The following is a 27,499-nucleotide window of genomic DNA, read 5'->3' on the forward strand; positions in this document are numbered from 1 at the left end:
GTCTCGCTCTTGCATAGGCTGGAGTGCAGTGAAGTGAACACAGCTCACTGCAGCCTCAAGCTCCTGGGTTCAGGAACTCCTCCTGCCTCAGCCTCCTGAGTAGCTGGGACTACAGGCACGTGCTACCACACTCGGCTAATTTTTAAATTTTTTATAGAGACAGAGTCTTGCCATGTTGCCCAGGCCGATCCCAAACTCCTGGGCTCAAGCAGTCTTCCCGCTTCAGCCTCCCCAAGTGCTGGGATTACAGGTGTGAGCCACCATGCCTGGCCTATATCTTACCTTTCTATTTACCTAGAACAGTATCTGTTACTCAGTCTCCCAGAACATACATATACTACACACACACACACACACACACACACACACGGACGTACACAAAACACATATTTTATTTTGGCCAGCCCTTTAAATTTCATTTGCAATATTGGAGTCAAATTGAATTTTACAATTCTTGGATAAAGCAGTGATACCAATTTTGCTTTTAGAATTCAGGGACAAACTTCATGTACTAATGGAAAGAGTTCTAATTCTCTTTAATGTAGGTTTTAGAAATGATACCTATACTGTACTGTTTACTATTAGTATACTAAGATAATATGGGTAACAGATAATATAAATAAACTAAGTAAAGGTAATTTTTGACATATCCCTAGTCCATTTACAGGTGATTAAAGATGGTAAATATAAATACATTACACTATTTCTTTTTCTTTCTTTTTGTTTTTTTTGAGATGAGGTCTCGCTCTGTTGCCAGGCTGGAGTACAGTGGCGAGATCTTGGCTCACTGCAACTTCTGCCTCCCGGGTTCAAGTGATTCTCTTGCCACTGCCTCCCAAGTAGCTGGGACTACAGGGGCCCGCCACCACGCCTGGCTAAATTTTGTATTTTTAGTAGAGATGGGTTTTCACCATGTTGGCCAGGATGGTCTCGATCTCTTGACCTCATGATCCGCCTGCCTCGGCCTTCCAAAGTGCTGGAATTACAGGTGTGAGCCACCGCACCCGGCCCACTATTTCTTTTTCAAAAGCTTATTGTTATGTAATCATGATAGTAATTGAAATGCATCAGAAAAATTGGTCTTTTTTTTTTTTTTTTTTTGTGAGAGACAGAGTCTCGCTCTGTTGCCCAGACTGGAGTAGAGCGGTGTGATCTAAACTCACTGCAACCTCCACCTCCTGGGTTCAAGTGATTCTCCTGCCTCAGCTTCCCAAGTAGATAGAATTATAGGCATATGCCACTATGCCCAGCTAATTTTTGTATTTTTTTTTAGTAGACACAGGGTTTCAGTATATGTTGGCCAGGCTGGTCTCAAACTCCTGACCTCAGGTGATCTGCCCGCCTAGGCCTCCCAAAGTGCTGGGGTTATAGGTGTGAGCCACTGCGTCTGGCTGGTCTTAGCTTTTTTGGCTCTCCTGATTTTCCTGCAGTGTGCGTATATCTATCTTGTCACATTACTGTAATTGTCATTTGATTATCTCCCCTGACTAGATTATTCTTTAGAAGGTAGGGATCATATTTTTTTTCGTCTGCTTAGAGTTATTTAGGCAGCCAATAACTGAGTGAATAAATTTCTACCTTCTGTCATAAGAGAATGAAATTACAATTAACCCTAGTTATCTGAGAGAACAGAAATTTGAAAATTGTGCTTTGAAACTAGCTAAGGTAATTATCCTCAGCTGATGGTCTGTTTCGTTATGATTGTATCAATACAATTCTTTGTGGGTATTTGATTAATGATGCTTATAATTGTTTCATTCTTAGAATATTGTATCTACCTTTTACCATCAGTAGCTGTGAGAGCAGACCAGTTAACTTAATCATGACCATAATCAGTCAGTGTGTAACTTTCTTGCAAGCTTCTTTCATTGGTTCAGCTGTGCTAAAGCATCCTTTGTTTCTTTAGTATAATCCAGTTAATTCTTACTGTGTTACTATGTTGTTTACAGTGGAAAAGAAGAAGGAAACAATAACAGAGTCAGCTGGTCGACAACAGAAAAAGAAAATAGGTAAGATGAGATATTAGTCAAAATGAAATTTGGATTTTCTTAAAAAAATTAATTCTTAGATAATGAAAATATAAAATTATTAATAGTGATAACACATTTCTATGATTTTATGGTTTATAAAGCACATGCATACTTTATCTCACTTGATTCTTACCCATTTTGCGAGGTGTACAGGACAAATTTAAGCAGTTCCTCTATTTTTACTCTTAGCTTTGGAATTTGAGTTTTGTAAAATGACAGTTGTGGCTTTTGAACTTGGCTGAGGGTTTTTGGCATAGTTTGTAAAGGCATATTGTTTTTTATATCTGAGATGATTATTTCCACTTAAGTCTTACTTGTATTCATTGTTTCCATGGCTTCCTTACTGAGTATTGACTAGTGATGGAAATCCACCAAGGGGTAGGAAATTTTCTGAGTAATTTTGATATACTTGGAGAAATAATGACCATATCATATGTTTTTAGTTTTTTAGTATAACTTAGAATTTAAGTAATTCTGTTTCCAAAAGACAATTTGTAAAGGATTGTATATGATTTGTTTTTATACATTATGACATTTCTTGATTCTGAAATTAGGAAAAAAATTATTATGAGATTGTGTATTTGTTTTAGAAACTGTGTCTGTATACCTAGGTCACTGCTGTTACAGCCCAGGGGAGAATTCCATGCGATTAGACTATGTCAATTCCCGTTCTGATTAAAGTTTTTCAGTTAGTATAGCGATCCTGGATGTTTTTTAAGTGGTCTCTTCACTTAATTCTATGAGAAAATGCTATTGAACATTTACTCTGTATGTGTCAGTTACTCCTAACGGCATTGGAGAAACAAAGTAGAAAAAGATTCTATTTTTATGAGCTCTGTTTAGAGAGGGAAAATAGACCAGAAAATAAATGATAACTATGCAGGATGATAAGTACTTTTTTGTTTGTTTGCTTGTTTTGTTTTTGTTTTTGTTTTTTTTGAGACGGAGTTTCACTCTTGTTTCCCAGGCTGTAGTGCAGTGGTGTGATCTCAGCTCACCGCAACCTCTGCCTCCCGGGTTCAAGCGATTTTCCTGCCTCAGCCTCACGAGTAGCTGGGACTATAGGCATGCACCACCACACCTGGCTAATTTTTGTATTTTTAGTAGAGACGGGATTTCGCCATGTTAGCCAGGCTGGTCTCGAACTCCTGACCTCAGGTTATCCGCCCGCCTCAACCTCTCCAAATGCTGGCTTGTAGACATGGGCCACTACGCCGGCCAAGAGTCTTGAGGAACAGAAATGTAAGGAACAACAGAAGAAGTAAAGTTCTGAAAAAACTATTGCCAGATAAGTTGGAAAGTAGTAGTGTCACAGAAGTTGAGAGGAGAGTGTCAGGGAGGAGGAAGGGCCTGATGATGATGGTAAATGTCTAAGAAATGGAGGTTATTAGTGCTTTTAGCAAAAATGGTTTCAGTGGCATGATGGGGGACAGAAGCCAGATCGTATAGATGAAGGAGAGAATGCAGACAGTGAGAAAATGAAGATGTTGAACATGGACAACTCTTTCAAGTACCTTTGCTGTAAAGAATAGGAAGGATATAAGAATGGAAGGCAGATTATCTTCTGTCCTTAAATTGGCAACACAGCGTATCTGAATTCAAATGTTCTTAACATGGAGTGCAACCCTGAATTGTTTGCTCACCCCAAAAAAAATCTCATCAGAAGTTATAAGAAATAATATTTATTGCCAGGCATGGTGGCTCACGCTTGTAATCCCAGCACTTTGGGAGACCAAGACGGGTGGGTCACCTGAGGTCAGGAGTTCAAGACTAGCCTGACCAACATGGCGAAACCCCATCTCTACTAAAAATACAAAAATTAACCAGGCGTGGTGGTGCATGCCTATAATCCCAGCTACTTGGGAGGCTGAGGCAGGAGAATCCACTTGAATTTGGGAGGTGGAGGTTGCAGTGCGCTGAGATCGCGCCATTGTACTCCAGACTGGGCAACAAGAGCAAAACTTTGTCGCAAAAAAGGAAGTAGTATTTATGAAGAGTTGCTTATCAAAATCTTATTAGAAATTATGAGATGTAATATTTATGAGGAATTGCTTGAAAGATGATCTATCCATTCTCTAGATTTGTACATTTTAATCTTAGATTAAGCGAGACTATCAGAAATCTGTAAACCTAAACTGGATTATTTTGGACTCATAAAATGCTTTTACTGTATTTCACCTTGGCATTTGCATTGTTAGGCTTATTATGAAAAATTCAGCCAGGTATAATACAATTTGTTATAGTACTAATATGGAATATATTCAAAAACATCCACAACATTACACAATTGTCTTTTGATAAGAAATTGTGGAAACTGTTTCTATTAGTTTTCAATATCAGGAAAAGTAGCAGTTCTCGTAAGTAATTGATTTATTTTATCTTATGGACACTGTGCTCGAACTGATTTTTGTTTTCCTTTGAATCGGCTGCTGATAAGCCTAGAATGAGATTTGCTCATTCTCATGCAAGAAAATCATGAGATTTGCTCATTTGCTGTTCATCTCCAGCAACTTTATAGGACCAATTAAATGTATCTTTATGTACTGATCCTATATAGTTTTATTATTATCTAACCCTTACTTTTTCCTTAGCCCAGATTCATCACTTGAGCTTATTTACAAATATATACTATATTTGTATATATTTGTATATATAGTATATATTTGTAAATATATATATATATATATAGTATCTGGGGGAAAAGGGGGTATAAAGAGTAAAGCCACTGCACTGAAAGAAGGGAGTTTTCAGTAAGAGGGAAGCAGCCAGCAATATTCAGTGTTCCAGAGAAGCAAAATGTCATTTGATTTCACTAGGTGAAGCTCTTTGATAACAATCCTTGAGAGAACCATTAATCTGCAGTGGACGTGTCCTTTGCTTTTTAACTGAAGATTTGATGTTCCCGATTCTTAATTTCAGGAGCAAATGTTTTGACTATTTTGCATTTCCCTCTTATAAGAAGAAAAATGAATTTACTTTTGGTATATGAATTTTATATAGTCTGTTTTGTTGCATTCCAAATAAAGAAGTCATAAGGGGTTTATTTGAAGGATATATGTGATGAGAAACTCAGGTAAAGCTGAACTAAGTGGTTACCAGAAGGCAGGAACCGTGGTAAAGCAAGTCCTGCAAGCAGAGCAAGTCTTGAGAAAAAGCCAGACAGGGATCTTCACTGTAAGACTTCACTAGTTTTTTTGGCATTCAGCTATTGCCTTCACCTAACCTTCCCTGCGTCCTTCCCCACCCCCAGACCCTTAGGAATATCTGCTCCAGATGCTTGTGTCCTGGGGTTCTATTTCAGTATTTTCATAGTGTGATCTATATAGACTACCTCCATCAATATTGCTTGAGATACTTGTGAAAAATGAAGGGTTCCAAGTATTACTCCCAGACTTTACTGAATCAGGATCTCTGGATGTGGGACCCAGGAGTCTACTTTTTTTTCTTTTTTTTTTTTTAACAAGCTGCCCATATAATTCTTAGGCAAATTAAAGTTTCAGAGCCAGTACCATATTATAACTTTTCTATTTCTGTTCCCATAGTTAATTGATTTATTTTCCCAAAATTTTCTGGCATAAATTCCTAAGAGAGGAATCTAATTGGCCCAGCTGATCTTTTTATGTCATAGGTCATGGGAGAGCCTATGGTTTGGCTGCCTCTTGGGTCAGCAGTAGTAGGACAGAGGGTGTTATAAATCTTCATGAGACTAACCCTTCAACAAGGTATGGTGCCAGGCAGATGTCCCCAGAAGGTGGATGGGAAAGGGAGAGCAGACATTCTGAAGCTTGTCTGAGTGGGATAAGTATCTTTTCTTTTTTTGTTTTGTTTTGTTTTTGTTTTTGTTTTTGAGGTAAGGTTACCCTCTGTCAGCCCAGGCTGAAGTACAGTGGCATGTTCATGGCTCACCACAACCCCAACTCCTCTTGCCTCAGCCTCCTTGAATAGCTCAGACTACAGGCATATACCACCATGCCTGGCTAATTTTAAGTTTTTTGTAGAGATGGGGTCTCTCTGTGTTGCCCTTGAACTCCTGGACTCAAGCAATCCTCCTACCTCAGCCTCCCAAAGAGCTGGGATTACAGGTGTGGGCTACCACACCTGGCCTCTTTTCTTCATGACTTGGATTTAAATATGAGAGGAAATTTTTGAAATTTAATATATTTGGGGCCCTGAATTTATACACTCATTCTAAGCCTTTTTCTATGTTATTTGGATTGGCTGAAGGTCTACTGACTCTGTGGTCAGAATGGATGTCATCATTGCTACTAGTTTATTCCAATAGCCACAAGAAATGTAGCCTCCATTTTTGGAGTATTCCTTTTCTGAATTTTAATTTTCCCTTTTGCTAGTCACCTTGGAAAAGAAATCATTCTAAATATAAATGTGTCTTCTGCATATTTCCAGATTATTCTCTCCATGAAATTTTGTCAAATTTCATAGATGTTGTATTCTAAAAGTTCACTACTTAGAGAATGCGTAGTTTTTTGTTTTTGTTTTTGTTTTCAGACAGAGTCTCACCCTGTCGCCCAGGCTGGAGCACAGTGACGCATTCATGGCCCACTGCAGCCTCAAACTCCTGGGCTCAAGTAATCCTCCCACTGTAGCCTCCCAAGTAGCTGGGACTACAGGGGCACACCATCATGGTTGGCTAATTTGTAAATTTTTTGTAGAGACAGGGTCTTGCTATATTGCCCAGGGTGGTCTTAAACTCCTGGCCTCAAGTGATCTTCTCACCTCAGCCTCCCAAAGTGCTGGGATTGCCCAGCTAGAACCTGAATTTTAAGTTCATCCTATCAACTGGTTTATAATTTTAGACTATATGCCATTTTAGAGAAATTGAAAAAAGGGAGAAAATTTAAGAGAAGGATAACTAATTTGAGACATCTAAGTATAATCATTATGTTATACTTACAAATTAACTGATTGGCAATTCCCTTTGGTGTAACATAAGCATATATATTAATGTACAGAGTTAAGACATTTAATACCAGAGGTAATTTCAAAAAAACGCCAAAGATTTATTTATTTAAATTGAAATATTTTGGTGCTCTGCTGCATTTGAATCTTCTGAGTACAAAATGTATACTATCCCAGGTGTTTTCATCATCTTATTAAATGATATTGAGATAGAGTGCTTTTGTAGTCACCAATCAGTGACAGTTTATTTAACAGCTGCTTTGTGCTCAGCATTATATGTATTAACCATCTCATTAATTCTTTGCAGAGAGACAAGAAGAGAAACTGAAGAATAACAACAGAGATCTATCAATGGTAAGAGACCTAACTATAACTTCATGGTTAACCACATAACGTTTTTAGCAAACGACTGATTTGCATCAAGTGCATTGCACTCACCTTTTCAGAAATTTATCACCTGTGAAGGCTATAAATAATATCATGGGTGTTCCTGGACCAAATGGAAGTGAAAATATGCTCCTGCTCTTAAACTTCATTTTAATACTATAAATAGCTTTTTTAGACTGTCTCAGAGGTCATAATTTGTCCTCTTCACACAGTTCTTAGTTCCCTCTTATGTTTTCAAATGAAGTAGTTTATTTTCTTTTTCTTCCTTATGTTAATGCTGAATCTTTGGTTTTATGGTGATGTGTGTAATCCCAATATAGGAGTTGGAACTTTATAAATGGCTTTTATTACTGTCTTGTGTTCTTTTTTCTTTTTTCTTTTTTAGAGAAGGATCTTGCTTTGTCACCCAGGCTGGAATGCAGTAGCACGATCAGAGCTCACTACCACTGTGAATTCTTGGGCTCTAGGGACCCTCCTGTCTCAGCCTCCCAAGTAGCTGGGACTACAGGAGTACACCACGCCCGGCTAATTTTTAATTTTTTTTTGTAGAGATGAGGTCTTGCTATCTTGCCCACACTGATCTTGAATTCCTGGGCTCAAGTGATGGATCCTCCAGCCCCAGCCACCCAGAGTGTTGGGATTATAGGAGTGAGCCACTGCATCCTGCCGAGTCTTTTTTTTTTTTTTTTGAGACAGAGTCTTGCTCTATTACCAAGGTTGGAGTGCAGTGGCTCTATCTCGACTGACTGCAACCTCTGCCACCTGGGCTTATGTGCTCCTCCTACCTCAGCCTCCCAAGTAGCTGGGGTTACAGGTGTGTGCCACCATGCCTGGCTTATTTTTGTATTTTTTGTGGAGACGGAGTCTTGCTATGTTGCCCAGGCTGGTCCTGAACTCCTGAGCTCAAGCCATCTACCTGCCTTGGCCTCCCAAAGTGCTGGGATTACAGGTGTGAGCTACCATGCCTGGCTCTTTTGTTCTTTAAGAGACCTTTTGCTCTCAGTATCTGGCATACCATGAAGTATAAGGAAAAGTGATTTCACTACCAGTTTCCTTATTATTTATTAAGAGTAGGCTTTATTTGGGCATATCTTCCTAAAGCATAGATAGGCTAATTATATAGCTTAATTTTTCACTTAACTTCTATATATTTAACATAGGACACCTGAACTGTGTAATAGTTCTCTTTTACTTACTGAGAGACCTTTTGCCAGTACTTACTAACTCATTGGCCAGAATTGGGCCACAAAGTCACCCCAATATTCTTCCTCACCAGGTGGCAAGAAGAGGAATTGGAGGTGAAGGGTGGGTTACCCAACATACAGCTATAGCTTTTTGCTAAGGAGTACTTTTTTTTTTTTTTTTTTTTTGAGACGGAGTCTCACTTTTTCGTCTGGGGCAGGAGTGCAGTGGCACAATCTCGGCTCACTGCAACCTCTGCCTCTCAGGTTCAAGTGATTCTCCTGCCTCAGCCTCCTGAGTAGCTGGGATTACAGGCACCTGCCAGTACGCCTGGCTAATTTTTGGTATTTTTAGTAGAGATGGGGTTTCACCATGTTGGCCAGGCTGGTCTTGAACTGCTAAGGAGATTTTTTTTAAAAATGACATGAGGCTGGGCACGGTGGCTCACGCCTGTAATCCCAGCACTTTGGGAGGCCAAGGTGGGCAGATCACAAGGTCAGGGGATTGAGACCATCCTGGCTAACACGGTGAAACCCCGTCTCTACTAAAAATACAAAAAATCAGCCAGGCGTGGTGGTGGACCCCTGTAGTCCCAGCTACTCGGGAGGCTGAGGCAAGGGAATGGCGTGAACCCGGGGGACGGAGCTTGCAGTGAGCCGAGATTGCGCCACCGCACTCCAGCCTGGGAGACAGAGCAAGACTCCGCCCTCAAAAAAAAAAAAAAAAGACATGAAACCAAAACTTTTGAGATATGCTTTAGATGTGTTTTTTTAGTGTAAAATGACAATTTGTTCGTCTCATTACAGGTTCGAATGAAATCCATGTTTGCTATTGGCTTTTGTTTTACTGCCCTAATGGGAATGTTCAATTCCATGTGAGTGTCCTTTTATATGCTTTTGACTAATAACTATTACTCTATGTTTGTATGTATGTTAGCATGAACTTTTTGGGTAATATTTTAATTTCGACGTAATTTCAAACTTAAAGAAAAGTTGCAAGAATAGTATATCCATTACCTACATTCACAATTGTTAATGTTTTGCTTCGCTTCTTTTTTTCTTTTTCTCTCTTTTCTTTCTCTGTTATTATGTGTGCTCATCCATACATTATTTATGTATTTTTCTTAATCATTTGAGAGTATGTTGTAGGCTGTATGCCCCGTTTCCCATAGCTACTTCTCTATATATTTCCTAAGGACATTTTCTTATATAACTTCAAAACAGTTATCAAAATCAAGGGAAATTTTGTTTTTTGGGTCTTTTTTTTTTGAGATGGAGTCTTGCTCTGTCACCCAGGCTGGAGTGCAGTGGCGCAATCTTGGCTTACTGCAACCTCTGTCTTCCTGCGTTCAAGCGATTCTCCTATCTCAGCCTCCCGAGTAGCTGGTACTACAGGCATGCACCACCATGCCCAGCTAATTTTTGTATTTTTAGTAGAGACGGGGTTTTGCCATGTTGGTCAGGCTGATCTCAAACTCCTAACCTCAGGTGATTCACCTGCCTCGGCCTCCCAAAGTGCTGGGATTACAGGCGTGAGCCACCACGCCCAGCCAGAATTTAATTTTTATAAAATACAATTACACAATAACTTTTTTACCCTTTTAATATTGAGGGTGTTTTATGTATAAGACATAAGGCTTAGGCATTATGGGTTCTCTATAGAGAATTTAATATGTTCCCTCTGTTTTTCAGTTGCTTACTAACATGCTGCTTCAAAATGAAGGTAGTCATAAAAAGATCTTTTGCCTCTTAAAATAGAGTCTTAATAACTATAATCTTGTTTAATGATAAGGTAAATTACTGTTGTCTAAACCAGCGTATAGCAGACCAGAGTAATTATGGAACTGAGTTTGACAGAAAATATCCAACAATGATAGTCATTTATTATCTTTTTGTTGTTGTTGTTCGGGACAGAGTCTTGCTCTGTCACCAGGCTGGAGTGCAGTGGCGCGATCTCAGCTCACTGAAACCTCTGCCTCCTGGGTTCAAGCGATTCTCCTGCCTCAGCCTCCCGAGTAGCTGGGACTACAGGTGTGCGCCACCATGCCTGGCTACTTTTTTGTATTTTTGGTAGAGACTGGGTTTCACCATGTTGGCCAGGCTGGTCTCAAATTCCTGACCTCAAGTGATCCTCCCACCCAGGCCTCCCAAAGTGCTGGGATTATAGGCGTGAGCCACCACGCCTGGCACAGGCTAATTTTTAAAAAGTTTTTTGTAGAGACGAGGTCTCACTATGTTGCCCAGGCTGAATATAAACTTTAATACAGAAGAATGGTTGTTTTGTAACCTGCTATGATTTTTGTCCACACAAAAATCTGTGGGCAATTTTTAAAACATGATATATGTATTAATTGATGTAACTTACTCTTTTTTGAAATGTCTTTATAATGTTCCATTGAATGGATGTACTTGTTTTTTTGTTTTTTTTTTTTTGAGATGGAGTTTTGCTCTTTTTGCCCAGGCTGGAGTGCAATGGCCTGGTCTCAACACACTGCTGTCTCCGCCTCCTGGGTTGAAGCCATTCTCCTGCCTCAGCCTCCCGAGTAGCTGGGATTACAGGTGCGCACCACCACGCCCAGCTAATTTTTTGTATTTTTAGTAGAGACGGGGTTTCACCATGTTGGCCAGGCTGGTCTCGAACTCATGACCTCAGGTGATTTGCCCACCTCGGCCTCCCCAAGTGCTGGGATTACAGGTGTGAGCCATTGTGCCTGGCCAGGATGTACTCTGTTTAACTAATTTTTAATTAATCATCATATAGAATTTTTAGATAGTATGTATACCAATGTATACTTATTATTCCCTTAGGGTATATCCTAGTATTTCTTGAGTTAAACTTTGGTATATATTGTTCCTTAGAAAGATTTTATTAATTTATATCTTTAGATTATTGCCATCAGTACTTGTGAATGGATCTTTCTCCTTATCATCACTGGAAATTATGATATATCTGCTTAATATTTGCCAATTAAATAGTTGAAAAATAATATTTCTTTCAAATTTTTTCAGTTTTGATAACTTGTGTGAGATTTAACATCTTTTTCCAGTTTTAAGTTCCTAGTTCATTCCCTCCACTTGCTCCCTGCCTTCTTTTTTTTGCCGTTTATTTTTCATGTTTTTATTTACAAGAGTTTTTTACATATAGAGGCTATTAAACTCTTTTTTTGGAAAATATTTTTTGTTGTTAAAGCTGTTATGCTTTTCCATTATGTAAGTAATGCATTCCTCGTATCAGATTATAGAAAAAATTTTTTCCTGTTTTTTTCTATTTTCTTATTTATTTATTTAGAGACAGGTTTTCACTCCGTTACCCAGGCCAGAGTGCAGTGGTGCAGTCATTGCCCACTGCAGCCTTGAACTCCTGGGCCCCAGTGATCCCCACCTCTGGCCTCCCAGAGTGTTGGGGTTATAGGCATGAGCCACTGCACCTAGCCTACTTGTTATATTTAAATATTTGTTTCGTCTACAATTTATTTTGGTATTTTGTTTCCAACTTTACTAAGTTTTTAACCATTGTCAATATCACGTAGTTGAATAAATCATCTTTTCCCTGATGATTTAAATGACTTGTTTATTATGTATCAGTAGCTTCCTAAAACTCAGGCAGTGGATCTTAACCAGGAGTGTGCATCAGAATCATATATGGGGGAAAAAATCATATATGGAGTTTTACAAAATAATTTTCTTATATAAGTAACATATAAAACTTATTTCTAAAAAATTCAAACACTTATATAGAATAAAAAGTGAGAGGGAACCCAAATAGATTGAAAACTTAGGTCCACACAAAAACCTGTGCACAGATGTTTGTAGCAGTTTTATTCATAATTGCCAGAAGTTGGAAGGAATCAAGATGTCTTTTGGTAGGTGAAAGGATAAACAAACTGTGGTACAACTAGACAATGAAATATTATTCAGTGCTAAAAAGAAGTGAGCTAGTAAGCCATGAAAAGACATGGAGAAATCTTAAATGCATAATTTTAAGTGAATAAGCTCTTCCAAAAAGGCTATACACTGTACGATTCCTGCTGTATGAAAAAGGCAAAACTATAGAGACGTAAAAAGATCAATGGTTGCCAGGAGTTAGGAAGAAGGGAAGGATGACTAGGCAGACCACAGAGGATTCTTTAGGGCAATGAGATTATTCTTTATGATACTATAATGGTGGATAACATGTTATTATATATTTGTCCAAACCCATAGAATGTACAACACCAAGAATGAACCCTAATGTCAACCATGGACTTTGAAACTCACTTGGAACCAATCGTGTTCCCTGTGAAAGCAGCACTCTCATCCATATGTTTTAGTTGTACTCAATTCTAATCACCAGGAATTCAAACCTTTTTTGTTTCCCTTCCTCTCCCTCTTCTTTTCACTAGACATTACTCCATATCTGTCCTGTCCCAAATTTGATGATATGTACTGGATTAAATCTGACCCTTTCAACCTTCTCTTCCTCTCAGTTAACAGCCCCTGTTTTCTGTCTGTGTAGTCATCCATTCATCCCTCCCTCCTCTCTTCTCATTCATCCTAGCACCAGCTCCCATCCTAGTTTCAATGATTATTTCCTTTTTTCTCCTTTGCTATTACTTTTTGCTTGGTATCACAATAGCCTGCTTTCGCTCCCTCAGGTGTCTCCTCTCTATCCAACATTGTTAAGTTAGCCATCCTCAGAAGCCTGTTACTCATTGCCTAATAACATTATCTGCTACTGATTAAATAGTAACCTATGTTGGGGACTGTACTGAACTCTTTATATATGTTACCCTTTTACTGTTTTTTTTTTTTTTGAAATGGAGTCTTGCTGTGTCACCCAGGCTGAAGTGCAGTGGCGTGATCTGGGCTCACTGTAACCTCCACCTCCTGGGTTCAAGCGATTCTCCTGCCTCAGCTTCCCGAGTAGCTGAGATTACAGGGACTTGCCCCCACACCGAGCTAATTTTTGTATTTTTAGTAGACATGGGGTTTCACCATGTTGGCAAGGCTGGTCTTGAATTCCTGACCTCAGGTGATCCGCCTGCCTGGGTCTCCCAAAGTGCTGGTATTACAGGTGTGAGCCACCGTGCCCTGCCTTCCCTTTTACTTTTAACAGTCTTCTAAGATAAGAATTCTAATCTTTATTTTACAGATGAGGACATGAGACTCTAAGTTACTTAACTTGCTCAAGGTCTCCAAGCTAGTAAATGTTGAGCTGGGGTTTAACCCTGTCTCTCAGACTCTAAAGTCCACACTTATCACCATGCAACCTTGACTACTGATTTTAGTCAGACTCCTTACCCTGGCTCTCATGACATTCCATGCTTTGGCCCCAGCCTGTTTTTCAAACTATTTTCTTATCATTGCCTACTACCTACTCTGTTTTAACTGTACTGTTCACTGTTCCTGGGGCACTTATTCTTTCAAATGAATTTTAGAATCAATCAAGTGTCAGCTTCCTCTAAAATAATCCCTTTTGAGTTTTGTCTGAAATTTTATTAAATTTGTACATTAATTTTGAGGTATTAAATACCTTTATAATTTTTAGTATTCCCATCCAGAAACATGGTATTTCTGCCAAGTCTATTTTATATACTTTCTGTAGTTTCTTTCCAAATAAGTATATTTCATATTTTCCAGTTTGCTACTACTGTATATAAGTAGGTTATCAATTTTTTTTTTTTTTTTTGAGACTGAGTCTCACTCTGTTCTCTGTTGCCCAGGCTAGAGTGCAGTGGCACGATGTTGGTTCATTGCAGCCTCTACCTCCTGGGTTCAAGTGATTCTCCTGCCTCATCCTCCCGAGTAGTTGGGATTACAGGCATGCGTCACTACGCCTGGCTTATTTTTGTATTTTTAGTAGAGATGGAGTTTCACCATGTTGGCCAGGCTAGTCTTGAGCTCCTGACCTCAAGTGATCCACCTGCCTCAGCCTCCCAAAGTGCTGGGATTACAGGCGTGAGCCACCATGCCCAGCAGGTTATCAATTTTTGTGATTTTATTTTCTAACTGGACATCTTCCTGAACTCTCATAGCTTTTAATTTGATTCTCTAGTTTTCTAGATAGATAATCATATGATCAGACAAATAATATTGTCATCTTTTCCAAATTCTCTTTTCCTTCCCTCCCTTCCTTTCTCTCTGTCACTGTTCTCTAGTTCTATTGTGCAATGAATTAGAACAACCAGAAGAGAGTTAAATACTTGAAGGTAAAATACCAATGATACTGCAGTAAAGATGGGAACAAGATGAAGAGAATGCCCGTATCACTGCTATGATATTTATGAAATTTTTAAAGAATGGAGGTTTTCAAAGCTATATGCAAGCATATGTGATACATTATCCTTAATAGAGTTAATAATAAGCACTTGTCAAATATTTGGTGATTAAGTTATTAGACCTTAGACCAGTATTGAAATGCCAGATTATTTTTGCAGTTCATCAATATAAAATACTAGATGCTGTGTGTGTGTGTGTGTGTGTGTGTGTGTGTGTGTGTGTGTGTGCGTGTGTGTGTGTGTGTTATAGGTCTTCCAAGCTATAGAAGTCAAAGAAGTCAAGTAGAGTATCTTCAAGGAGGAAAATTATATGAAAGCTTCATTATAATCAGGTTTCTTATAAAAGGATATGTTGGCAGGAAAGAAGGCTTTTTTTTGAGATGGACTAGCTGTGTCGCCCAGGCTGGAGTGCAGTGGCACAATCTTGGCTCACTGCAACCTCCGCCTCCCGCGTCGAAGCAATTCTTCTGCTTCAGCCTCCCAAGTAACTGGGACTACAGGCACGCACCACCATGCCTGGCTAATTTTCTTATCATTGCCTACTACCTACTCTGTTTTGTATTTTTAGTACAGAGGGGTTCCACCATATTGGCCAGGCTGGTCTCGAACTCCTGACCTCGTGACCCACCTGCCTCAGCCTCCCAAAGTGCTGGGATTACAGGCGTGAGCCACTGCACCCACCCTTATTTTTTTGTTTTTGTGTATATTATTTTCAGCAACTATCTTATTCAGAACACTGGCAAACAATAGCTTTTTATTTGCTTGTTTTGTTTTCCCAAACTAGTGGAGGTTTGCATAATATATTTTACCAATATTAGTGCTGTATTCATGTTTTTGTTCTGGTCTTTGTACCCTGTACATTTAAAAAAATATTGTGTCTTAGATTATCAGCACCTAGAGTTAAAGGCTGTATATCTATTTTTATAAACTGGCATATGAAATTGAAAGTCTAATACATGTTTTGATTATATTGAGCAAAAGTTATTCAGTCTTTAACGTAATTTCTCAGAGTTTAAGTTTGATCATCTGTTTTTGAGACTGGATCTTGCTCTGTCACCCAGGCTGGAGTGCAGTGGTGTGATCACTATTCACTGCAGCCTCAACCTGCTGGGCTCAAGTGATCCCCCCACCTCAGCCTCCTGAGTAGCTGAGACTACAGACATGCACCACGACACCTGGCTAATTTTTTTTTTTTTTGGTAGAGATAGGGTTTCGCCATGTTGCCCAGGCTGGTCTCGAACTCATGGCTTCAAGTGATCCTCCCACCTCAGCCTCTCAAAGTGCTGGGATTATGAGACATGAGCCACCACGCCTGGCCAAGACTATATGGGATACTAAAAGATTGTGTAAGCCAGGAGTGGTGGCTCATTCCTATAATCCCAGCAATTTGGGAGGCTGAGGCAGGAGGATCATTTGAAGCCAGGAGTTTGAGACCAGCCTGGGCAACATAGGAAGACCACAGCTCTACAAAAACAAAACACAAGAAAACATTAGCCAGGCATGGTGATATACCTCTGTAATCTCACCCTCCTGGGAGGCTGAGGCAGGAGGATTCTTTGAGCCCAGGAGGTCAAGGCTGCAGTGAGCCATGATTGCACCACTGCATTCCAGCCTGAATGACAGAGCGAGACCCTGTGTGAAACAAACAAAAATAATATACCTTACACTCTTAAAATTTGTTAATAGCTGGCGGATGCTTTAAGGAAAAAAATCTAAGGTTAGACCAAGAAGGGAAGGACTTGAACTCCCAGATTGCCAGAAAAAGGACTAGATATAGCTACTTATTTCTCTTTGTTCTTTTTGGCGTCTCTTCCTGAATCATTTACATAAAGTTGAAATAACAGGATTTTAGAATTGAAAGAGATCTTTTTTTTTTTTTTTTTTGAGATAGAGTTTTGCTCTTGTTGCCCGGGATAGAGTACAATGGCACGATCTCGGCTCAGCACAACCTCCGCCTCCCGGGTTCAAGTGATTCTCCTGCCTCAGCCTCCCAAGTAGCTGGGATTACAGGCATGTGCCACCATGCCCGACTAATTTTGTATTTTTAGTAGAGACAGGGTTTCTCTATGTTGGTCAGCTGGTCTTGAACTCCTGACCTCAGGTGATCCACCTGCCTCGGCCTCCCAAAGTTATGGAATTACAGGTGTGAGCCACCACGCCCAGCCTGAAAGAGATCTTAAAAGTCATTTAACACATAGCTTCTCTCCTAATACAGAAAGCTCATCAGTAATGTCTCCAGCAGATAATTTGTCATCCTTTATTTCCAACAATGAGGAGCTTAGTGGTTTCTGAGATAACTAGTACTTTTATTGAGTAGTTTTTAGAGTTTGAAAATAATTGCTTTTACTGGGCCAAAATATGCCTCCCTATATCTGTACTCGTGAGCAGTGGTCCTGCCCTCTGGAGTCACAGAGTAAGTGCACTTAAAGAAATAATCCACCGATTGTAAATCATCTCTCTCTTTGTACCTTCCTTCTTCTCTTCCCAAGTTTTTTGTTTATTATGCTAGACACCAATTTCTGTTCCTTATGCTTCTATTCCTGTAGCACTTTGGGAGGCTCATGCGGGCAGATCACGAGGTCCAGAGATCGAGACTATCAAGGCCAACATCGTGAAACCCTGTCTCTACTAAAAATACAAAAATTAGCTGGGTGTGGTGGTGCACACCTGTAATCCCAGCTACTCAGGAGGCTGAGGCAGGATAATTGCTTGAACCAGGAGGTGGAGGTTGCAGGGAGCTGAGATGGCGCCACTGCACTCTGGCCTGGGTGACAGAGCGAGACTCCATCTCAAAAAAAAAAAAAGAATTATCAGAAGTTTTTTCAGATGTATTGCTGGTTTAAGGTCTCATGCATGTTCAACCTCATATAATTAAATAACATATATAAAGATATAAAAGATTTTATATCGCTTGAACCCGGGAGGCGAAGGTTGCAATGAGCTGAGATTGTGCCACTGCACTCCAGCCTGGGTGACACAGCAAGACTCCGTTTCAAAAAAAATAAATATTAAACATTTCTCATTTTTAATTTCTAATATAGTAAATATTAACTATAAGCTACATAAACACAAAGTTTTTAGGGTCCTAAATAATTTGTCAGTATATAAAGGGGTCTTGATACCAAAAGAATTGAGAACCACTAATTTAGGAAAAGATTGATGAGAATAATCTAGGCTATTCCTTACATCGCGGTACATCAGGTTCATGTGTATTTTTAGCATGTCACCCTCTCTTTGTTTTTCAGAGATCAGAGACTTAAAGCTCTATTTCTGTCCCAGATTCTTCTTTGGAAGTAAGAAAGTTGTCAGTCTTCCAAAGATAACAATTCTTTGTTGTTTTTTTTTTCTTTTAGATTTGATGGTAGAGTGGTGGCAAAGCTTCCTTTTACCCCTCTTTCTTACATCCAAGGACTGTCTCATCGAAATCTGCTGGGAGATGACACCACGGACTGTTCCTTCATTTTCCTGTATATTCTCTGTACTATGTCAATTCGACAGGTGAGTGATCACATCTACCATTTAATATGTATATTTTTCCTTGCTGTCATACCAATTAGCTTTTACTTTTATAATAGTAGAAATGTTTACCCATTGTTCCTGAGTTCTTTCAGTTGCTCATTTTAGAATTTCAGTGTATCTTCCAAAAGCCATTTTAAATGGCTGTAGGTCTAGATGACTGATCCTTAGGCATGAGAAGTAGTGATAAAACCAAACATGGATTCCACATCCCATTCTTAGAGCTCTCAGGCTCCTTCTTTATTACAACTACCTAAAGCTACAAAAGTAGAGAGTGGGTTTGGTCTTCCCAGTACCATTTCATTATATACCAGCACCATTTAGCAGCTCAGGAGCACAAGTAAGTTTAACAATGTGGTGATTTTAGGTTATTCACAGTTGAGATAAAGTTTAGGTTATAGAATTTACATTTGGCCAACTTGGTGATTTGACATTCATAGTGAAAAAGAGTGAGAACTAAGGAGTAAAAGGGTTATGAAGGCCCGGAAGAGAGCTATAACATTCGATTAGTGGGGAAAGTTTCAGGCAGAAAGGTTTAGAGAATGAAGTGGCTTTCGAGATGGGACCATGAAAGTGAAAAGGTGGCTGGGTGCCGTGGCTCATGTCTGTAATTCCAGCAATTTGGTAGGCTGAGTCATGAGGATCACCTGAGCTTGGGAATTTGAGACCAGCCTAGGCAACATTGTGAGATTCCATCTCTACAAAAAATTTAAAAATTAGCTGGGCATGGTGGCATGTGCCTGTAGTCCCAGCTACCCTAGAGGCCAAGGTGGGAAGGTCACAAAAGCCTGGGAATTTGAGCTTGCAGTGAGACTTGATTACATCACTAGACTTTAGCCTGGGCAGCAGAGCGAGACCCTGTCTCAAAAAAAAAAAGGGGCGGGGGGATAATTAAGGTCTCTGGCTGAACAATTTTTATTTTAGGGCATTATTCAGTTTCTGAACATACTGCCGTTCGGCAGGCTTTGTAGTGGAAAGATTTGCACATGCAGTAAATAGGAACATAAAATTTTCAGTATTTGATACACAAGTGATTCTCTTTTTCTCCCTTCCTTCTGAATACTGTCTGTGGCAGAAGATTTTTGGTTGCCCTGTGTATTAGTTTGTTCTTGCATTGCTATAAAGAAATACCTGAGACTGGGTAATTTATAAAGAAGAGAGGTTTAATTGGTTTATGGCTCTGTAGGTTGTACAGGAAGCATGATGCTAGCCTCTGCTGAACTCCTGGGGAGTCCTCAGGAAACTTAGAATCATGGTGGAATGCAGAAGGGGAGCAGGCATGTCACATGGCCAGAGTAGGAACAAGAGAGAGAGGTGGGAGGTATTACACACTTTTAAACAACCAGATCTCGTGAGAACTCACTGACTAGCACAAGAACAGTACCAAGGGGGATGGTGCTAAACCACACAATTTGACATGAGATTTGGACGGGGACACAGATTCAAACCATTATCACCCTGGAATGTGAGAATCAATGGGAAATCAAATTATAGTTCATGGCTCACCAAGACCTTTGTCATTGTATTGCTTAATATTTTTTCCCAATTCATATCCTATCACATCCCCACATTCTGGCTTGCTTAATAGTTTTCATGTTACACTCACTCAGATGTACTTTTTGCTTCTGTTTTTCCTTATTTCTGAATGCCTCCCTCTTCTTCCTTTTAAACGCAATCAAGTTTCAAGGCTTCCTTTTCTGGCACATATTTTCTGGCACTTACTGCGTTGTGAAGATTAGCTATAAGAGGAGCATGACTAAAATTCAGACATATCAAAAGACTATTATAATAGTCTAGCAAAAAATCATTATGTTATAAACTATAACAGTGAAAAGAGGGATGAAAAGAATGGGACAAGATTGAGAAATAAATAGAAGGGGAAACCAGGTGAACTTAGTTATTGATTTAATGTGAAGGAGAAAGGAAAAACTAAGATGACTTTCAGGTTTTTGATTTTGGTGACCAAATGGGGACTAGTTTCACTAAGAGCTGGGAATAGAAGAAAGAAGAGTATGTTGGTTAGAAGACACGCTGAGTTTGAGGTGTTTGTTGAATAGCTAAATGATTATGTCCACCAATAGGTTGTACTCTTGCTTAGCTGAGGCATATACTTAAATTTTTGAAATGGTCTCTGTAATAGGGCTACCTTAGCCCATTTTCTGTTGCTGTAACAGTATACCATAGCCTGGCTAATTTATAAAGATAATTTAGCTCACAGTTCTTCAGGAAGGCCAAGAGCATGGTGCTGGCATCTACTGAGGGCCTTCCTGCTACATTGTAACATGGTGGAGGACATCACATGGTGAGAGGGCAAGAGCGAGAACCAGAGAGAACTCACTTTTATAGCAAAGCCACTCGTGATAAGGAACCCACTCCCGTGATAATGACATTAATCTATTCATGAGGGCAGAGGGATTACATTTCCACCACATGAACTTTTCGGGGACACATTCAAACCATAGCAGGAGTTTATCCTAGTGAAAGCCAAGGTAATGACAACACAGATCTCTTTTGGTTTAGCACAGATCCTTTGATCTCTGTGGGATATTGGTCTTTAATTTGTCAAGTCTGAAATTTTAAAATTGTGGCTTGGGTTGACATCTTAATAAAAGACGATATAACGGGCCAGGCGCGGTGGCTCATGCCTGTAATCCCAGCACTTTGGGAGGCCGAGGCGGGCGGATCATGAGGTCAGGAGATCGAGACCATCCTGGCTAACACAGTGAAACTCCGTCTCTACTAAAAAAGTACAAAAAAAAATTAGCTGGGCGTGGTGGTGGGCACCTGTAGTCCCAGCTACTCGGGAGACTGAGGCAGGAGAATGGCGTGAACCTGGAGGCGGAGATTGCAGGGAGCCAAGATCACGCCACTGCACTCCAGCCTGGGCAACAGAGCGAGACTCTGTCTCAAAAAAATAAATAAGTAAAAAAAAAAAAAAACCACGATGTATATATTTCAGTTTAAGCAACAAAGAGCAATTCTGAGTTTGTTGTTGTTGTTGTTATTTTGCGACAGAATCTCACTCTGTCACCCAGGCTGGAGTGCAATAGCTCGATCTCGGCTCACTGCAACCTCCGCCTCCTGGGTTCAAGTGATTCTCCTGCCTCAGCCTCCCAAGAAGCTGGGATTACAGGCACCCACCACCACGCCTGGCTAACCTTTTATATTTTTAATAGAGACAGGGTTTCGCCATGTTGGCCAGGCTGGTCTCGAATTCCTGACCTTAGGTGATCCACCCATCTGGGCCTCCCAAATTTCTGGAATTACAGGCGTGAGCCACCATGCCCGGCCCCATTCTGTTTTAATTTCAGGCAGATTTTGTTACTTTACTTTTGATGGATCAATAGTAATTTTAGATGCACCAAAAAGTCACCATCTAAAACTGTAGAGTTTTCAAAATGAAATAAATGTTGTTAAGAATTATCATTTAGAGCCAGGGACAGTGGCTCACACCTGTAATCCCAGCACTTTGGGAGGCCAAGGCGAGCAGATAGCTTGAGCCCAGGAGTTCAAGACCAGCCTGGGAAACATGGTGAAACCCCATCTCTACAAAAAATGCAAAAATTTAACTGGGTATAGTGGTGCATGCCTGTAGTCCCAGCTACTTGGGAGTCTGAGGTGGGAAGATTGCTTGAGCCCGGGAGGTGGAGGTTGCAGTGAGCCGAGATTGCATCACTGCACTCCAGCCTGAGCAACAGAGCCAGACCCTGTCTCAAAAAAAAAAAAAAAAAATTATTTAGGAAGTTCAACTCAAGCTGGTCTTTACACTCCTTTTAATTATTTCTAAAAATGTGATGAGTTGTGTATCAGTTGATTTTATCAGGAATGCAAAGCTCATTTTCAGTGCGGATCAGCAAACTGTTTCTGTAAAGGTCTAGATAGCAAATATTTTAGACTTTGTGGAGAACCGAAGTGTACGGTATATGCTATTAAGTTAAAATAAGAAAATCTGCAGATCCTAGACTGGTACAGCCTACTGAAAAATGCTTGTTGAATACAAAAAAGAGGGGGAGGTGGGCAGCAAAAAACACAAAAAATTTTCATATGTTTGTTTTCAGTTAAGGAGGATATATACTAACACTTTTTATTTCCACTTGTCCAGGTCTGTGCAAATTCAGTGTCTAGTGAGGGCCTGTTTCCTGCCTGGTTCATAGAGTGTGCCTTCTCTCTGCATGAGCATGATACACATGAGAAAAAAAGTCTATAAGGACTATAGTATTGCATAGCTAATGTAAAACTGTTGTATTTGAAGGATCTGTTCTTTTGGTATATAGTTGTCTTCCCCAAGATCCCAGTTGAATTCTAACTACTTATTGCAGCATCCTGAGTGATAGTCATCTTGGGAAGATAATTTTATTACTTAAATTCTAAAAACAAAAATAGTCTGAAATACTTAAAGCTTAGAAAAATCACAGAAGTCACCTACCTTTATACTTTTTGTTTTATTAATTGTAAATTGTTTCTCTACCTATTACTCACTGTTAGCTTATGCACAAGAGAATTATGAACATATTAATATATCCAGTCTGAAATGCCTTAACAGCATTTGAAGTGTTACCATGGAATATATACTTCTTCCTTTGAACTAAAATCCGTATTAGCCTGCTATTTCAACATGTTGTTTTATTTGCTTTTTAAGATCTTAGGTTACATGTTGTTGTTTTATTTGCTTTTTTAAGATCTTAGGTTACATAAGAATTGACTCTATGCTTGCCTGTGAAATGAATAGTCAGAATATGAGGCTTTCAGAAACTCATGTACCATGATTTTCTCATGAATGCCATTGGCAAAGAAATAGGCCTGGTTTTTCGGTTGTTTTGTTGTTGTTTGTTTGTTTGTTTTGGAGACAGAGTCTCATTCTGTTGCTCCGGCTGGAGTGCAGTGACGCAATCACGGCTCACTGCAACCTTCACCTCCCAGGTTCAAGCAATTCTCCCACCTGAGTTTCCTGAGTAACTGGAATTACAGGTGCATGCCACCACACCCAGCTAATTTTTGTATTTTTGGTAGAGACAGGGTTTCACCATGTTGGCCAGGCTTGTCTCAAACTCCTGGCCTCAAGTGATCTGCCCGCCGTGGCCTCCCAAAGTGCTGAACCCCTGGCAGCTTTCCAATCTTAAGTGTTCTTGGCATAAGAAACATGGAGGCACGAACGTTTGTAATGGATATAGGGACTACTGAATCTAGAGCTGTTGGTGGGCTGTAACAGGAAGTGAAGCTTGTCACTGAGAAGGATTGCCTGAATCTTTACCTCACGGTATAGCATTAAGGAATTTCATTTTTCTTTCTTGTGCTTCTTATGGTGCAAGTCTGCTGGTGACAAATTCTCTTAATCTTCATTTATCTGAAAATATCTTTATTTTATCTTCATTCTTGAAGGATATTTTCATTGGACATAGAATTCTGGTTTGGCTTTTTTGTTTGTTTTAATCTTTAAGCATTTTAAATGCCTTTCCACTATTTTCTGGCCTCCATTGTTTCTGAAACGTGCTTCATGTCTTTGTGTCCTCGTAAGCAATGTCACTTTCCTCTAGCTACTTTCAGATTTTCTCTTTGAGATTGGTTCTCAGAAATTTGACTATGATGTGCCTAGAGTATTTTTTTTTAAAGTTTTTCCTGCTAGGACTTATGGTTTTCATTAAATGTAGGGAAATTTCAATCATTATTTCTTTAACTGTTTTCTGCCTCATTCTCTCTCTCTTCTTCTGGAACACCAGTTGCTTATACATTAGTCGTTTTGGGTATTGTCCAACAGGACACTGAAGCTATGTTGAATTTTTTTAAATCTTTTTTTTTTTTCTGTTCTTCAGATGGGATAATTTCTGTTGATCTGTCTTCAAGTTCACAGACTCCTTTAATCTGTGTTAACCCTAAGCCTACCCAATGATTTTTGAATTTTAGGTATTATATTTTTCAGTTTCAGAATTTTTGCTTTATTTGGCATCCTTCCTGAGATTTCTTGTTTGTTAATATATTATGAGCCGTATTTTATGTCCATAATTATTTCGCTGCTTTAAAAACTTTGTCTGCTGGGCTGGTGTGCTGGCTCATGCCTGTTCAGCATTTAGGAAGCTAAGGCAGGAGTTCAAGACCAAGAACCCAAGAGTTCAAGACCAGCCTGGATAACAGGGCAAAATCTCGTCTCTACAAAAAATACAAAAATTAGCCGGGCACAGTGGCATGTACCTGTAGTCCCAGCTGCTGGGTTATGGGGGCTTAAGTGGGAGGATTGCTTGAGCCCTGGAGGTCAGGTTTGAGGTAAGCTGTGATCGCGCCTTTGCATTCATGCCTGGGCGGCAGAGTGAGACTCTGTCTCAAAAACAAAACAAAAAAACCTTGTGTGCTAATTCTAACATTTGGAATTTGGACTGCAATTGCCTGTTCTCTTTTTTTGTTTTTTGTTTTTTGTTTTTGAGATGGAGTCTTGCTCTTATCGCCCAGGCTGTAGTGCAGTGGCATGATCTTGGTTCACTGCAACCTCCACCTCCCAGTTCAAGTGATTCTCCTGTCTCGGCCTCCTGAGTAGCTGAGATTACAGGTGCCCGCTACCATGCCTGGATAATTTTATATTTTTAGTAGAGACCGAGTTTCACCATGTTGGTCAGGCTGGCTGGTCTCAAACACCTGATCTCAGGTGATCCACCTGCCTCGGCCTCCCAGTGTTGGGATTACTGGCGTGAGCCCCTGCGCCCGGCCTGTTCTCTTAAGTAACAGTATATTTTCCAGTTTCTTGATATATCTAGTAATTTTGGATCATATCCTGGATAATGTAAATGATAGGTTGAAGATATTCTGGATTCTTTCATTCTTTGGAAGAAGTGTTGATATTTTTGTTTAGGCAGGCAGTTAACCTGGCATTTGTCTTAGTCCATTAGGGCTACTACAACAAAATACCAAAATACCATATACAATAGAAATTTATTTCTTACTCTTCCAGAGGCTGAGAAGTCCAAAATCAAGGCAAATTCAGTGTCTGGTGAGGTCCTGTTTCATGCCTGGTTCATAGAGAGTGCCTTCTGTCTGCATCCTCACATGGTGGAAGGCACAGGGCAGCTCTTTGGGACCTTTTTTTAAAAGGACAATCCCATTAAAGAGGGCAGAGCCCTCATGACCCAGTCACCTCCCAAAGTTCCCACCTTCTAACACCTTGGTAGTTTGGATTCAACATATGAATTTGTAAGGGACACAAACATTCAGACCATCGCAGCACTCAAACTCCAAGCTCTCCTTTGTGGTAGATGGCAGCTGAAGTCTCAGGTCAGTTATTTTAGTCTTAACTGGGCTGCTTATAGGCTGCCTTGCACATAGTTTAAGAATTAAGCAGACCCAGGCATGGTAGCTAATGCATGTAATCCCAGCATTTTGGGAGGCCAAGGCGGGTAGATCACTTGAGGTCAGGAGCTCAAGACCAACCTTGCCAGCATGGTGAAACCCTGTCTCTACTAAAAATACAAAAATTAGCCAGGCATGGTGGTGCACATCTGTAATCCCCGCTACTCAGGAGGCTGAGGCATGAGAATCGCTTGAACCTGGGAGGTGGAGGTTGCAGTGAGCTGAGACTGCACCACCGCACTCCAGCCTGGGTGACAGGGCAAGATTCTGTCTCAAAAAAAAAAAAAAAAATTAAGCAGAGATTTGAGGGCAGAGTTTATATGCAAAATTTGAGGCTCCTTTTTTGTTGTCTCTCTGTTTTCCAGGATTCTTTTTCTATTTTCAGTAGCTGTGGTTTTCCTGAACCTTGCTTTTTGGTTCTTCAAACCAGTAAGATTGTAGTTTATTCTGAGTTTTAGACACTTCACAGTGCCGACTGGGGTTATGCCCTCCATTATGAGATTTTCAAAAAATAAAACATTTTGTCTTTCTGCACTAAGCTAAAATTCAGAATATTCTCCTTGATTGATCCTCAAAGAAGGAGCTAAAAGAGATCTAGGGACATTTTCATTGGAAAGATACGGGAGAAAGAGGAAAGGAAGGAGGAAGTGAGAGGGAGAGAAAGAGATTGTCACTTAACTCCTGACCCCAGCAGAAAAGACCTTTATTACAAAGAGGGCCTCTGATCAACCTAAGACAGAAAATATTCATTCATCATTACAAAGGTAGTGACATTACTCTAGTGCAGATTTGATGTGCTTATCTTTCAGAATTTTTATTTCCACTTTATAAGATATGTGTTAAGAAGGACCCAGAAGGAGCTTCAGTTTTCTACCCTATTTTATTTGTTTTCTGTATTGGGCTTTTATACATCACATTTTATTTTTCAAAAGGCTTCTGTTAATCTCTGTGAATTGTGTGCAAAAAAAAAAAAAAAAAAAAAAAAATGATGGGCCGAGCACGGTGGCTCACACCTGTAATCCCAGCACTTTGGGAGGCCAAGGCAGGTGGATCACGAGGTCAGAAGTTCAAGACCAGCCTGGCCAGGATGGTGAAACCCTGTCTCTACTAAAAATACAAAATTAGCCAGGCATGGTGGCAGGCGCCTGTAATCCCAGCTACTTGGGAGGCTAAGGAAGAGAATTGCTTGAACTCGGGAGTGGTGGAGGTTGCAGTGAGCTGAGATCACACCACTGCACTCCAGCCTGGACGACAGAGTAAGACTCCATCTCAAAAAAAAAAGAATAGAAATTTATTTTAAAAATTAAAAATAAGAGTTATTAAAGGCTTTAAGGGTCTGAAAATGATTGATCTAGTCAACCCTCTTTTTCTAACAGTAAGGAAATTGAGATTTGGTAAAATGAAAAGATACTCCTATTGTTTTATTGTCTAGTTTGTCAGCACTGTAACCCAAGTTTTCTGATTGCTAACCCAATAATATTTCAGCGATACCAAGCTTGTACCGTCAGGTTTTTTTAGTAAATATTTAATCTCTACATTATTTTTCCCAAATAGTCTAGTCAGATATAATGTGAGAGCCTTGGTAATATTGGAAAGGGTCGTTTTGAAGTGATTAGATTTTATATACAGCTTTGTTGATAGAGTAAAGATTACATTGTGGGAATTAATGAGATATTTCAATTAATTGGAAGTGAAGACTGGTTGCCAGATGTCAGAGAAACTAACAGAGTGAACTGAGGATTGCCATAGGTGTGTTATTTTAGCTAAATGACTAAGGAATAAAATTCAGCAGACTGTGTTTATCGCCATTGACCTGGGTCTTCCGAAAATATCCAGTTAGCAACCAACAACTTCCTTTTCTTGATCACTGGTTCTTAAT

The 27,499-nt window shown here is 39.8% G+C and overlaps 1 protein-coding gene across 1 annotated transcript in view; it reads left to right on the forward strand.

The window, feature by feature from the left end:
• TMCO1 (transmembrane and coiled-coil domains 1) overlaps window positions 1-27,499 on the forward strand; it is a 43,966-nt gene that overhangs the window by 7,117 nt on the left and 9,350 nt on the right. Inside the window, 4 exon segments of the mRNA NM_001132497.1 lie at window positions 1,950-2,009; window positions 7,255-7,301; window positions 9,323-9,390; window positions 18,126-18,270. Coding sequence (NP_001125969.1) covers window positions 1,950-2,009; window positions 7,255-7,301; window positions 9,323-9,390; window positions 18,126-18,270 — 320 coding nt within the window.

The sequence above is a fragment of the Pongo abelii genome, chromosome 1, assembly GCF_028885655.2.
Source record: "Pongo abelii isolate AG06213 chromosome 1, NHGRI_mPonAbe1-v2.0_pri, whole genome shotgun sequence".
Classification (NCBI taxonomy): domain Eukaryota; kingdom Metazoa; phylum Chordata; class Mammalia; order Primates; family Hominidae; genus Pongo; species Pongo abelii.